Source organism: Ursus arctos, unplaced genomic scaffold, assembly GCF_023065955.2.
Source record: "Ursus arctos isolate Adak ecotype North America unplaced genomic scaffold, UrsArc2.0 scaffold_26, whole genome shotgun sequence".
NCBI classification, from domain to species: Eukaryota; Metazoa; Chordata; class Mammalia; order Carnivora; family Ursidae; genus Ursus; species Ursus arctos.
In genome coordinates this window covers 3,584,417-3,597,645 of record NW_026622941.1, presented here as the reverse complement: position 1 = coordinate 3,597,645, position 13,229 = coordinate 3,584,417, and the positions used below count along the sequence as shown (strand labels likewise).

Genomic DNA, 13,229 nt, shown 5'->3' with positions numbered 1-13,229 from the left:
AGGGCTCAGGTCCCCTTGTACCTCCCTCCACTGCCCTGCTTATTCCGCAGAGCAGCGAAGGAGGAGGGAAAGGGCTGGGGGAGAGGGGACATGGACAGAGTGTGACAGATCCCTCTGGTGTGAGTGTCTGAAGATGGAGGGTCTCAGCTGGGCTCCACTGGCCTTCTCTGCACCACCATCCCCTCTGCTCAAGGGCCATAAGAACTCAGTGAGGGAAGGAGAGACAGGAGGAGGTGGGGGGTGCAAAGCCACAACTTTAAAGTGAGGAGGTGCTCAAGGCAGCCAAGGCAGGAACCAGGCGGAACAGCCGGCAGTGGACAGGAGGAGCGTGGATTTAATGGAATGAAGGGTAAGAGGGAAAGGTCTCTCGCTCCACCCACCAGCCCTCACCCGGCCTCCCAAGGCCTGTCTCAAAGGGGGTGCTCTTGAAACCAGCATCTCACACCTGTTCAGCCACCCCTGGAGCAGGGAAGTTCTGGTGGGAGGTGCTCAACCCAGAGTGGATTCCCAGCTATCCCCTTGTGTCTCATCTACGGCAGCGGAGGCTGTCCCCACAGCCAGGCCCATGGGCACGACCCCGGGCCCCGCGGCCCTAGCAGTGAGACTCTAGTTCTGTGAGGATGAGCAGCGATGTCCTGGGTGTCGCAGGGGCAGAGGGTTCTGCTCGCTTCCATCCAGGCAGGTCCTCAGCCGGGCACATGAGCTGGCGAATTCTCTGCAAGGGAAGTGAAGGTGGCTATCATGAGGGGGGTCAGGGGCACAACTGCCCGCTTCCCTCACCCCCAGTGTCTGCCTGCGGCCCCCCAACACACCTGCCCTCCAGACGCCAACCCTCTCATCCCGCCCTGTGTCTTAGAGGCATCAGTCTCTTTCTGAGACTTGTAAGTACTCGCTCTGCCCCTCCCCCGCAGCCTCACCAGGCTCAGTGGCGCTCCTGTGTACCAGGTCCTACCCTGCTAGGCATCTGTCTATCCTCACGGGGGCCCTACGTCATTGTCTTGGGCTCCTGACCCTCCCTGCGAACCCCTACCTCTCTGAAGGAGCCGTTGAGGGTGCTGAGTTTATAGAAGCTCCAGGCAGGAATGCAGACCATGGAGGACAGAGCCAAGAACCAGCCCAGGGCATCGCCCCACCATGGGTACGTGTACTTCTTGTTGTAGGTCAGGGGAGTGTACTTGATCAGGGAGAAGAGGAAAGTGGCCTGAGGAGGAGAGTAGAAGAGAAAGGGGCTGGGAGAGCAGGGCCTGGCGCCCTCCACGCCCCCTGGAAGAGCTAGCAGTCATCAGTCACACTGCAAGCCTGGTTTGGCCTCATCTGGGTCAATCAACCCCCAATCCCCACCCACATTCCACTCCAAATCCTTACCCCCAATAGAATTTCCAGGGCACCTCCTTCCCGCGTCCCTGCAGGGCCCCATGCCCCTGGGTAGCTCTCCAGGGCTGGCCCTCAGCTAGCTCAGGGGTACATGGCTGCTGGTGTTTTCTGGTGCTTAAGGCTCCGGCACCATCGGGTGGGGCTGCTGCGAGGGCCTCAAGGGCAGGGGATCATGCCTCCTTCCCCCTGGGCCGCATTTATACCCCACATACAGTGGGGGCTTAGGGGAGCAACTGACACACAGAAGAAAGCCCCAGGAGGCAGCACCTGGTGGTTTATGGCTCAGACTCTGGAGGCAAGCCACTGGGCTCGAGCCTAGCTCACCACCATTTCCTCGCTAGGGTATATTGCTTACCCTCTCTGGCTTCAGCTTCATCCATAAAATGAGTATAATAGTAATCCTTCATGGGGTTCTTGGGCAGATCAAGTGGGTTAACATGTGCAGAGCACCTTATGCCCTGCACAAAGTGTGCGCCCTGTAATGGTGGTGTTATTATTGCTGTGGCTATTAGTATTACTGCAAGCAGCCCAATGAGCTTGGGTTGCCGTCCTGCCTGTGACATTCGACTCACATCATGGTGTTGGTCAAACCATCTGCCAGCTCTGGACCTCAGTTTAACCTTCTGTGAATTGGAAAGGAAGAATCTATCTCGCTAACCATTTTCTAGAATCCAACAGGAGGATGAGTGAAAATCTAAAATTATTTTCAGTCCCCGTGGAGAAGTCCCTTCTAGGGCTAACAGCCTATCTACCCTCCTACTACCACCATCTCTCTTCGCCTTCACGTCACTTTACCCGGAAGGTTCTCTTACTGTGCATACAGCTGGGGTGAGGAAGAGCCAGCAATATTTGATAAGAGGCCACGGCCTGTACCCAATCATATCTTCAATGTTGTCGTAGAAGCGCCTGGCTCCTGCCAGGAAGAACAGAAGGAAGGAAGGGGGAGAAAGGACATTCTTTAGCATCTGAGGCATGGGCTGGATGGGCAAGGACCAAGAAATAGAAGATACCATGGTTTCTTTCCAAATCACTGCTGGGAGAATCTCTTCCCTGGGATTCATAAGCATACACGGCAGGGGGCAGAACTTGGTGTAGGCAAAGATAACGACTTTCTGATCGTCAAGGTCGTGAAGGGCTGAAGAGGTTTGGCTAGGACAGGATATGGGCCCACTTGGGGCGGTCTGCTGTGCGGCCATCACCAGGAAGCTACCAAAGCAAGCTCTGGAGGGCCCTTCCAAGGATAACGATTGAAGATTCTTGAGATTTTTGAGGTTGAGCAGGGGAGGATGACTCTTGTCTAAGGGACCTGAGGTGGCGCTGAGCCCTGGGTTAGGACCTGGGGGAAGAGTCACTCACCATAGACCCAAGCCACACAGAGGGACTCAAAGATGGCCACGAACAGGAGGCACATGCCACTGGCTGCATAGTAGTCAAAGAGCTGAAACACGTACATACCGCCCTGCCCGGGGAAGAGAGAAAAAGCCAGAAGTGTGTCCAGAGGAAACAGACGGATTGACCCCCCTGGCCTCCAGCCTCACACCCTCAGACACAGAGCAGACCTTGTGAGGATCACAGGAGACAGATATTAAAACAGAATATAGTTTGTAAGCTGTGAGGCACTAGGGCAGATATGAGACAATAATTATTTGTTTTATTATTTTCGGAGGGAAGATAGATACAACAGACAGCTATTGTTAGCTTATCCCTGAGAACATTGAGGGATTGACCCAGAAGTCCGAGACGAAGTGTGTACTTTTTGGCGGACGATCAGGACAGAGGCCGTCATCAGTACTGTGAAGCTGACAAGCTCCATCTCCTTCCTTCTCCCTTGAGACAAAACACAGAATAGCACCCATCCCCAGGGCTCCCTTTCTCCCTTTGAAGTCTGTCCCGGGAACGTGGTTCAGCTGCCTGGGAAGTCATGGGAGCTTGCTGGAGAGGCAATTTTTCCTAACCCAGAACTTCCTGACCATCTTTCTCATACCTCTTAGCTTACCGTGGGGCCGAATCACCCCTCAGCCACCCCCGAAGGTAGGTGGCTAATGTTCCAAGGCCAGAGGAAGGCCTCACCTACTCGGTGCTTCCTGTGGCTGGGAAAGGAGGGAGTCCCAGAGCCCTGAGGCCCGGGAGGCCTGCCTGACAGGTGGCAGTGCCCAGCTCGCCTTGTCCTCACCCAGCCCCCACCTTCACGCCTCCCGGACCCTCACCTCTGTGAGCATGACCAGCCCGACAAAGAAGGAGGTGACAGACACGCCCAGAATGAGGAGCTCCCGCCGGTTCTTTTTGCGGAATACACGGGGGTACATGTCCACCAGCGCTGTCACCAGGCTTTCTACGCATACAAACTGGATGAGAGGGCAAAAGAATTGGAGGGAAAGAGAGCTCCCAAAATACGCTGCTGCATCAGCCGGCTCTGGCTTCTTGCTGCCAGGCTCAGCCCCGCCCCGCCCCGCCTCCAGAGCAGTCCTGGCGTGCTTAGGTCTGGACCGACCCTGCTGAGCTCCTCTCGGTCCCTAGAAGGGTCTCCACCTGTGACATTTGCCCAGTCCCCAACTGTCCTAAGGTCCCTCGGGACATCGGGCTCAGCATCCTGTCTACGGCTCCCCCTCGTTCAGCCCGCACGCACCCACTTATCCCTCAGGCTGTGCGTGACCACCTCTAGATACCTGGCTGTCCAGTCCCAGGAGGACCACCATGAAGAAGAAGCAGCAGGCCCAGAGAGGAGAGAAGGGCAGCATCACCACAGCCCGGGGGTAGGCGATGAAAGCCAGGCCGGGGCCTGCAGCAAGGAACAGAGGAACACTTTCCAGTGCCTGGGCGGGCTCCAGGCCACGTGTGACCCCAAGGCTGCCCGGTGTGGGTCAGGATTCACAGGAGCCAGAGGGAACCTCACCCCAAAGTTACCATCATCGCCCCCAAGCTTCCCCGGGAGAAGCCACCCCGACCTCCACCTGGTCCCCAAATCTCCAAGGCACCACCCACTGTGTTCTCACGGCAGGAATAGAACCTAGAGGCTGTGGGCGTAAAGAGGCTTTAGGAGACCGGAAGGGGGCACGTCAGCTGCATTTCTGCAAGCTCTACCCCACATCCTCAGGCTCACTCTCAGGACCGAGGGCCCCAAACCAGAGGTTGCGCGCTTAAAAGAGCTCAGAGGCCAGGCAGGCCACGTACGTATGTGCAGCTGACCCAGGGTCAAATGAGCACACGCAGGGCTTGACGAGACCCGCCGCCATGCCGACCCCGCCACGGCAATCGCTGTGTTCTTTCTACAAAGACGATGCTCCCAAAGAAAATACCTCCAAGACTAGACTGAACCTGGGGCCACCGGTTTGCCACCTCTGCACCCAGAGCCTTTCCTGTCACCCTACAACGAGTCACGGGCATTAATTTCAGAGCACCATTGACAGCCTCTCAAACAAATTAATGTTCCTCTCAGCTGGCTCAAATGACGGGCGCACGTACACGTGCCCACGCCTGGGTTCACCCAACGGACGCTGCCTCTGAGAATCGGTGTGGACGGCCGTTTTCCTCTTTAGCCCCACTTGCCACACGGTGGGATGGGGCTAATACCAGTCCTGCCTCAAAGCTTTCCATTGCATGGTGCAGGCAAACTGCTTCCCACAGTGCCTGGCATATAGCAAATGTTTAATAAAAGTGAAACGTCATCATTTTTAGTAAGAATCAGTGATGTCAGTTCCCAGTGCTTGGCGCTCTGCGTAACAGGGTGCGCTTGGGAAGGCGATGGTAAAACACTGTCTTGCTGCAGGGGGCAAGAGGGTGGTCCTCAAGGGTAGCGGAAGGACAAGAGACATCGATAGCTTACCCAGGGACGGGACATCGACAGCTTACCCAGGGAGGGGACTGGTTCTTGACTTTGTTTAAAAGCAACAACAGGGGGCCCCTTGGTGGCTCAGTTGGTTGAGCCTCTGACTCTTGGTGTCAGGTCAGGTCACGATCTCGGGGTCCTGAGATTGATCCCCCACCCCCCCCGCCCCCACCCCGTGGGGCTCCACACTCAGTGGGAGTCTGCTTGAGATTCTGTCCCTCTGCCCCTCCCCCTACTCATGTGCATGCTCACACACTCTCTCTCTCATGCTTTCTCTCTCTCTCTCTCAAATAAATCTTTAAAAAAATAAAATAAAAGCAACAATGGGGGCGCCTGAGTGGCTCAGTCATTTAAGCAACCGACTCTTAATTTCAGCTCAGGTCATGATCTCGGGGTCCTGGGATCGAGCGCTGCATCCGGCTCTGCGCTCAGTGGAGGGTCTGCTTGAGGTCCCCCTCCCTCTCCCTCTGCTCTCTGTCCCTCCCCCTGCTCATGCTCTCTCTCCCTCTCTTTCTCTCTAAAATAAATAAATCTTTAGAAAAATAAGAAAAAATATAAAAGCAGCAACACTGCATGGTGAAATTGAGGAAACGCTATGCCAACATAAACTTATCTTTCAGATACATTTTAAAGTGAGCAAAACAAGGCAAAGCGCAGGACAGTGTCTACAGTATATTATCAATTGGTTTTCCAAAAGGGGGGTAAGAAATAGACACAGTAATATGTGCTAAGTACGTATGAATGTCACGTACGTGTGCATGTGTGTGTGTAACTTTTCTTCTCACAGATGCCTAAACCATTTCTGGAAGGGGAAACATGAGCCTGGTCACACTGGTTGCCTCCAGGGTAAGGACGTGGAGGCCAGGTGTGGGAAATGCTCCCCGTCTACCCCTCTACCCTTTGAAGCTGGGGTGCATGTCGATGTGCTCCCCCAGATCGTCCCAGGACGTGTCCACTGAAGGGTGACCGTGGGTGACCCCCAGCATAGGTGACAATAGAAACATGTCCAGATCTCAGTTGGTGAAGGTTCAAACAAAGCCCACAGAACCCACCCCTGGCACCCGGCCCCACAGCACTCACCAGACTCGGCCACCTCAGAGATGGGTACCCCCTGCTCCTGAGACATGAAGCCCAGGACGGAGAAGATGGCAAACCCGGCCACGAAGCTGGTGCCGCTGTTGAGGAAGCAGAGGGCGATGCAGTCCCTGCAGGCGGGCGGGGGGCAGAGACAGGCTGGGTCAGCAAGGGGGGCCCGCAGGAAGCCGGGGCGCAGCCTCTCCGACAGGCAGACACCGGCCCCAGCCCTTCGCGCAGGCCAGAGGGGGGCTGCTGGCAGGATGGAGATGAGCATTCAAGGGGTGGGTTCTGCCTGCCCCCCCACCCCACTAGCTGAGACTTGGGGTCAGTCACGGTAATCATGAAAGAATAAGGCTCTAAGGAAGAATAATGTTCATCTAAAAATTACGAACTGCCGCACAGCTCCCCTCCCGCCACACTGCCACCACACGTCTTGGGACGCCGCCGCTCAGACACAATTCAGTGTGGCACGCTACTGTGGAGGGTATAGACACGGACAATCCCAACCAACACATAATCCTCATCCCCCAGATTTGATTTTGAAATGCATCATGTGATTTTTTTCAAGCTAAAATTGAACTTGGCTGAGATGCTCTGATATGAACCCAGGAGGCTGGAGGGAACCCTGGGGAGGGGGACACGGGATGGGGGGCGGTGAGGTAAACATAGGTAAGGGTTCAGCGTTGACTGGGGCAAATGGGGCTCTGCTGCCTGGCATGATGAATGACTTGTCAGGCGTGAGCCCACTAACCTCTCCATTAGCCAGAGGGCTGGGACCCCCTGCGGCTTCCCAGCCAACCACACCCACCCCAGCCTTTGGAGGCAATCCCTTTGCCCGTGCTGCCCTTGGCTCCTTTCAGCAACTGGTGGCCCTGGGGCATGGGGAAGTGGGGGGAGGCAAATCCATGAGCCGCTGGGCCCTCCAAAGCACCCCTGAGCTAGCACCCTGGAGGGGCAGGGGAGCGAGGCGGGTCGGCGCCCCCCACCCCCCAGTCACCTGTAGCAGTTGTTGTGGTACTTGTTGTAGCTGCCCAGAGCCGTCAGGCACCCTAGACAGATGGCGAAGGAGAAGAAGATCTGGGTGCCCGCGTCCATCCACACCTACACAGGGAAAAGGCAAGAACGTTGTGCCCCAGGAAAGCCAGGCTGTCTGGCCTCCATGGGAGCACAGAGGCCCGTGGCTGAGCTGAGCACGGGCTAGCAGTGGTGAGAACGCTGCTCTCAGCCTGCGACCCAGCTATGGCAATGAGCCCCCGGATGGCGTTTCTCAGGCACTACCGGGGTGGCGTGGGCAGCAGGCACTGGGAGAAGGCTGAAGGACCCGGGGTGCAGGAGCCTGGGAGGGAGCTCTAGGACTAAGCCAGGCCTGGCACCAACTTTCTGCAACAGAAATAAGGCCCTGGCTCTGCCTCCACTTTCTCCCCTCCTGGGCCCTCCTGGCAGTGTGACCGGTTTGGAAGGAATCCGGGGACAGGATCTCTGGAGCTAGGGGGTCCTTCATATCAGTGTGGTGGCGAGAACATAGCTTTGCCCCTCACACCTCAAAATCCGCTGTCTGGAAAGCAGGAAGTCATCCTCAGCTCACCAAGTCAAGAGGCTGAACAGGAATGCATCTGGGAAGGGCTTTGTACTCCATGGGGGGGAGAGCTCTGCGGCTAACCCCGGGGTCCTGGCCGTTATTGTCTCAGCTGGCCGAGCCGGCCGGCATGTTATGATGTAGCTTCAACCGCTACAATAACATCCCAAAGAGAAAGCACATCGAGGCGAACAGGACTGGGCAGCCCTGCAGATCCGTGGGAGGTGGGGTCCTGGGGCCGCAGACCCTCCCCCAGGCACCCCCTGTGTTCAGAGGATGCGAGCTTCTCAAGGAAGCACTAAGCTCTGCGCGCGGAAACCACCAGGCCCAACCTCTCCGGGTTCGCCTTTTCTTGTCTCTGCCTCGCTCTGCCCTCGCGGCCCCCAAACAGGCCCCCGATTTCCTTCCACTCATGTCAAGCTCCAAATGCCCACATGCAGCAAAGCCTCAGTCCCTGGCCCGGCTCTCCCTGCTTCCTGACTGTCGCCTCCGCCTGCAACCCCCCTCGCTGTCTTGTCCTCCGCAGCCCTGTGGAAGGACCCATTTCCCCCAGCGCTGTGGTGGGTCTCAGGGCCCCGTCGGCAAGCCCCAGTCGAGGTACTGGATCTCTAGGACTGAAGGAAAACCCAGAAATCTGTATTACTTTCAGAGCTTCCTGAATGATCCTAATGTCAGCCGGATGTGGGACTCGCTGTCCTACAGGCCCTGAGAATGGGCACCGGGACGCGCCCAGGGCACCCGCTCCTCTCGTTCTATTCCCTTCCTGCGGGAAGCCGGACAGAGCGGGAAAGACGGTGGAGAACACGGGAGAGCATCTCTAGCCTCCTGTCCCTACTGCTCGCTGTGAACCCCAGCCCCGAGCTATGCTGCGAGGCAGGGGTTGCCACCAGGGAAAAGGTGTCCGCGGCAAAAAGCGCAGTGGACAATCCAGAAGGGGCCGGAGCTAACAGGGAAACAGCGCACAAAGGTGGAAACAGCAGGAAAACTGTTTTACGCCTGTGGGGAAATTATCACGGGGAAAGGAGAGAAGGTTTCAGGGTTTATTCCAGAAGCTAGAGAAGGAAAGGGTAGGAATGCATGGTGAGAACCTGAGGGCCAGAACGGGGGCTAAACGTAATTCTGTGCGATGCTGTGGACCTTTGAGGGGGCGCCTGGGGGAGTCCGTTTGCTTCTTCAAGATGTCTCAAAGGTTTTTTTTCCCACAACTGCCCCACGGAGACTGTGAGGAGAGTCACCTTAGGAAAAGTCCGTGACCGTGGGACCCCTATTCTGCTCTGTTCCCGCTCAGCAGGTTACTGGTGGGGCCTGAGGCCAGAGGCGGAGAGGCCTGACCCAGGCCCCGAGAGGGAGGGCTGGGACACACCGCTTCCCCGGGGCCCCACAGCCACCAGCCCAGGTGATCTCTCCCCAACAGGCCATCCAGGAGATGGCCCAGGAGCCTGCCCAGCCTGGGGTCTTGGAAGTTTGCTCCCTGGGCTCGGCAATGCCCAGACTGCAGACTGACCCGCGAGTTACCAGGGAAACTCCCCGGTGTCCTCAGAGACATTCTGCGGCTGCCCACACACAGGCAGGGGCCGCAAATCCCACGGTGATGAAGTTTCGAGAACTTGGGCTTGGGGAAAAAAAATATGAAAAATTGTGACTTGGCAGTTCACCCTGCCCTGAGGGGGACAGACTACTACTGGGTTGGGGGCAGAGGTTAATGAGAACAGAGGAAAATGCAGCAGGAGTGCTGGGAGTTCAGAGGGCGAGAGTCAGACCCAGAGCCTCTAACTAAAGTCCGCTCCCCGAGAGCTTGGCAAGCCCCCCACCCCGCTCTTGGCCCAGCTGCGGCCTGACAAGCCTGCTGGGATGGGGAGAGGAATGGGGTCAGAGGAAGGGCCGCAGGAACACGCAGAGCAAGCTGTTCTCTTCCCCACCACAGGCGAGCTACTCCCTGACCACGCCAGCAGCCCTGGTTTCTAAAACAAAGCCCCAGTGTGTCTTTGGCTGTGACAGGAGACTGATCAAGAATAAAACAAGTGTGAGAAACACCTGGTGGACTGTAGGCAGAAGAGCGAGGCCTTTGGGGGAGCAGAGGAAGACAGAGATCTCTAGACGATCCAAGAAGGATGTTTTCAACTGAGCTCAATCCCAAGGATGATTATATTTGCTATTTTTAGGAAGGCAATAGTGTGTAATGGAAAAAGCCTGGGCTTTGGAGTCACATTGAACCATTCAACTCTTAACTCTATTAGTTACTAGCTGTGTGATCTTGGGCAAATCACTTAACCTCTCTGAACCTCACTTATCTCATCATGGAAATGGGTATAATAACAAATAAGCATAATATATGTGAAATCCCTAGCACACAAATAAGTATTAGTTCCCTGTCCTTCTGGAATAATAAAAAACAGCCCTGAAAACTCATACATTCATACACTTTGGAAAACGTAGATCGTGGTCATCAAGACAACAGACTCCTAAAGACTCCTTGGCATGAGACCCAAGCTCCCCCACATGCTGGTTTTGTGGATTTGGGGCAAATTTCTTAAGTTTTCTACGCTTGAGTTTCTTCATGCACACGATGAAGCTAACAGGGCCCTCGTGGGGTTGCGTGGGGTTGCGTGGGGCTCCGCGGAGTCATGCCCTCAGGAGAGTGCCCGGCAGAAAGCGCATGCGTAATAAGTGTGTCCGCTCCTGCGGCTGTTTGGTGTTGCTGTGCTGACTTCAAAAGGGCAACTCACCTTTCAGGGATGATGAGGTCCCATAGATGTCAAAATAAAAAGACCCATTCTAATCAAGGTTCCAACCGCCTCCCTAAACAGACCCTTCATTCGAAGAGCTTAACATTGAGCTTTCAAAGGTTCCACAGGACTCTTTGGACACCCTACCCCCACTGCCCTATCCATCTACCGAGCAAAGGCAGCAGAACAAAGGGCCAGGCAAGGGAAAGAAACCAGCGCCCAGGAGAGTCCGGAGTCTCCAGGAGCCCTTTCCACGTGTGAAAGAGATGAGCCCCAGGGAACACCGGGAGAGGGACAGGCAGCAAGCCTGGCAGAAAGAGATGAGGGAGCCAGATAAAGCCAGCATTGTCTCTGCCTGCCTGCCCGCTCCCAGACCCAGTGCTTGGCAGACAGAGATGTTCTTGGTCTTTGTGTTGGCTAGCAGGAATTTTGCAGCTCTCTCAAGCGCCAGGCAAATGCCAGTTGGAATTCTCACACTTCCTGGGGAGTGCCAACTACATTCAATCAGGGCTCTGGCAGGGGCATCGCACCTGCAAGTTGCTGCTCTGTCCAGGGACAACAGAGGCCTAGCTGCAGCCGGAGACCGGGGCCCAGCGGCCGAGAAGGCTGCTGGGAAGCCCAGACCAAGCCCGGCTCTGGAAACATCTCCCTCCTCATGGCTTCAGAGGACTTGGAAGGCACACGCTCCCTGCATAGCCTACAGCTGGCTGGAGTTGGAAGGGTGGTATCCTGGATGGCAGATGAAAAGAGGTTTTATTCCCTGCAGTAACCCAGACATGGAATCATGGCCTTGTTAACGCTCAGAGTTGACGGCTATCTGGTCCACCTTCTTCGCATTTATTTTGACTTTGCTGGAAGCTATCATCTAACAATCACGACTCCTAGAACAGACCTGTCCCATAATAGATGTTGAGTAAATTTTTTGCTGAATGAATGAGCTTTGAGAGAAAACAAAGATGAGTAGATGGGGACTTTGCCTTCGAGAGATCATAAAGCATATGGGATTTGTCATCATTTAGACCCAGGTTCCAGTTGCAAATGTGAGAATGGGAAATGCGTTAAGCTCTCTAGGCCTCCCTTTCCTATATAATGGGGACACCTCCCTGATCTGCCGTGAGGATTAGCATGTAACAATGACAGGGACATAGTTAGGGCTCAATCGTTGTTGACTATAAAGAGCCGATCAGGACAAACGAGGCATTGATCACAGAAGCCAAAAATCCATTCCAGAAATACTAGGCCCCTCCCTCCCATTTCTCTTTCAGTCTACCTGCCTGTCTCCCTGCCTGAACACGGCTCCTCCTTCCCAGCCTGACACAAGAGATCCTGCCAACCTCTACCCCCGGCCTTCAAAGCTGGCCCCCACGACCTTCTGCTTGCTGTGGGCTCTCCACCACAACACTTGGGTTCCAGAGAAGTCAAAGGGCTTATGATTCACACCAGAAAAGTCCACTTTGTTTGGCCAGCCACTTTCCTGCTGTGTGACCTTGGGCCTTGTTTGCTCATCTGTTCAATGAGGAGTTTGCACTGGCTGATCTCTGGGGGCCTTTCAGCTGCAACAACTACAGTTCTACGGTTTGCTCCGAAGCCTGACGTGGAGATGAGGCAGGGGCGGTGCTCACCTCCATTACGTCTAAGAAATGGGGAGGGAAGGATAAGCCCATAACCCACCAGATCATTGAGCAGGACCCAGCACGCAAGGCTGCTGGACTCCGTGGGGAGCTTTTGAATACAAGTGCACTGGTGGCTTCTGGTGGCCGGTAGAACTCAGGATGGCAGGACTTCACTCTGCCGGGGTGGCTGGGAGCCGTGCTGGATGCCCCCCAAATTCTGCCCAACAGGGAGCTCAGCATTTGCAACGTCTGCAAAGCCGTCCAAACTGTTGGCGTCTCTTCTGTGCCGGGAGCCTCCCGCCCTATGTCTGCTCAGGGCCCCTTTCCAGACACAGAGAGCTCCTCCAGCACCCACAGGGAGGACGACCTCTGTGCCAGGGAGGCAGAGGCGGGGCACATAGCTGGGCAAGGCCTTTTCGGGGCTCTGGGGTGGAGCTTCCCCACGTTCCCCCCGGCCCTCCACACCTCCTGGCTTTGCCAGCTTTCAAAACGGCTGCCAAACAGGTGAAGATAAGAAACCCGTCAGCGGCAGTGGCTTCGGAGTTCCGGCCCCGCTTTCCAACGCCCTCCGGGGAGCAGGCAGCGCCGCACCCGCCCCGGGCCAGGCCGCGAGGAAGCTGGCCGAGGCGGACAGAGTGGGCACCAAGGAAGGACTGGAGGGGAGGGAAGAGTGGGGGAGGCGGGGGGGGGGGGGGGACTCTTGACAACTGACGGGAAACTCGACACCAGCCCAGCTGGCACTGGGAGGGGCTGGGGCACTGGGCCTTGGGAGGGGGCACGTGGGCAGAGGGAGGGAGCCAGAGGGGCTGGTGGAGGGGTAAGGAAGCCAGACGAGATCACCCAGAGGAAAAATGGGAAAGGGGGACGGGGAAGATGGTGGTGGGGACCAGGCCTGCAAGGGACGGATCCACAACCCCTGAGAACCGTGCCTGGGCTCCCCAGCCAGTGTGAACCAAGCGGGGGACCACACACAGCAGCTGACACATGGCTGGAGACCCCGGATGCCACCATGGACACAACAGGGTTTGGGCCAGGAG

At 56.3% G+C, this 13,229-nt stretch overlaps 1 protein-coding gene across 3 annotated transcripts in view; it reads right to left on the bottom strand.

The window, feature by feature from the left end:
• Positions 1 to 316: 316 nt before the first annotated feature.
• LOC113258030 (sodium- and chloride-dependent GABA transporter 2) overlaps positions 317 to 13,229 on the bottom strand; it is a 31,598-nt gene continuing 18,685 nt past the window's right edge. For all 3 annotated transcript variants that reach the window (XM_057303202.1, XM_057303203.1, XM_026502700.4), the window contains 8 exons: positions 7,275 to 7,378; positions 6,281 to 6,405; positions 4,041 to 4,153; positions 3,582 to 3,719; positions 2,731 to 2,833; positions 2,187 to 2,287; positions 1,031 to 1,201; positions 317 to 715 (listed from right to left, as the gene is read on the bottom strand). In XM_057303202.1, coding sequence (XP_057159185.1) covers positions 593 to 715; positions 1,031 to 1,201; positions 2,187 to 2,287; positions 2,731 to 2,833; positions 3,582 to 3,719; positions 4,041 to 4,153; positions 6,281 to 6,405; positions 7,275 to 7,378 — 978 coding nt within the window. In that variant the 3' untranslated portion in view covers positions 317 to 592. The remainder of the gene's footprint in view (positions 716 to 1,030; positions 1,202 to 2,186; positions 2,288 to 2,730; positions 2,834 to 3,581; positions 3,720 to 4,040; positions 4,154 to 6,280; positions 6,406 to 7,274; positions 7,379 to 13,229) is intronic.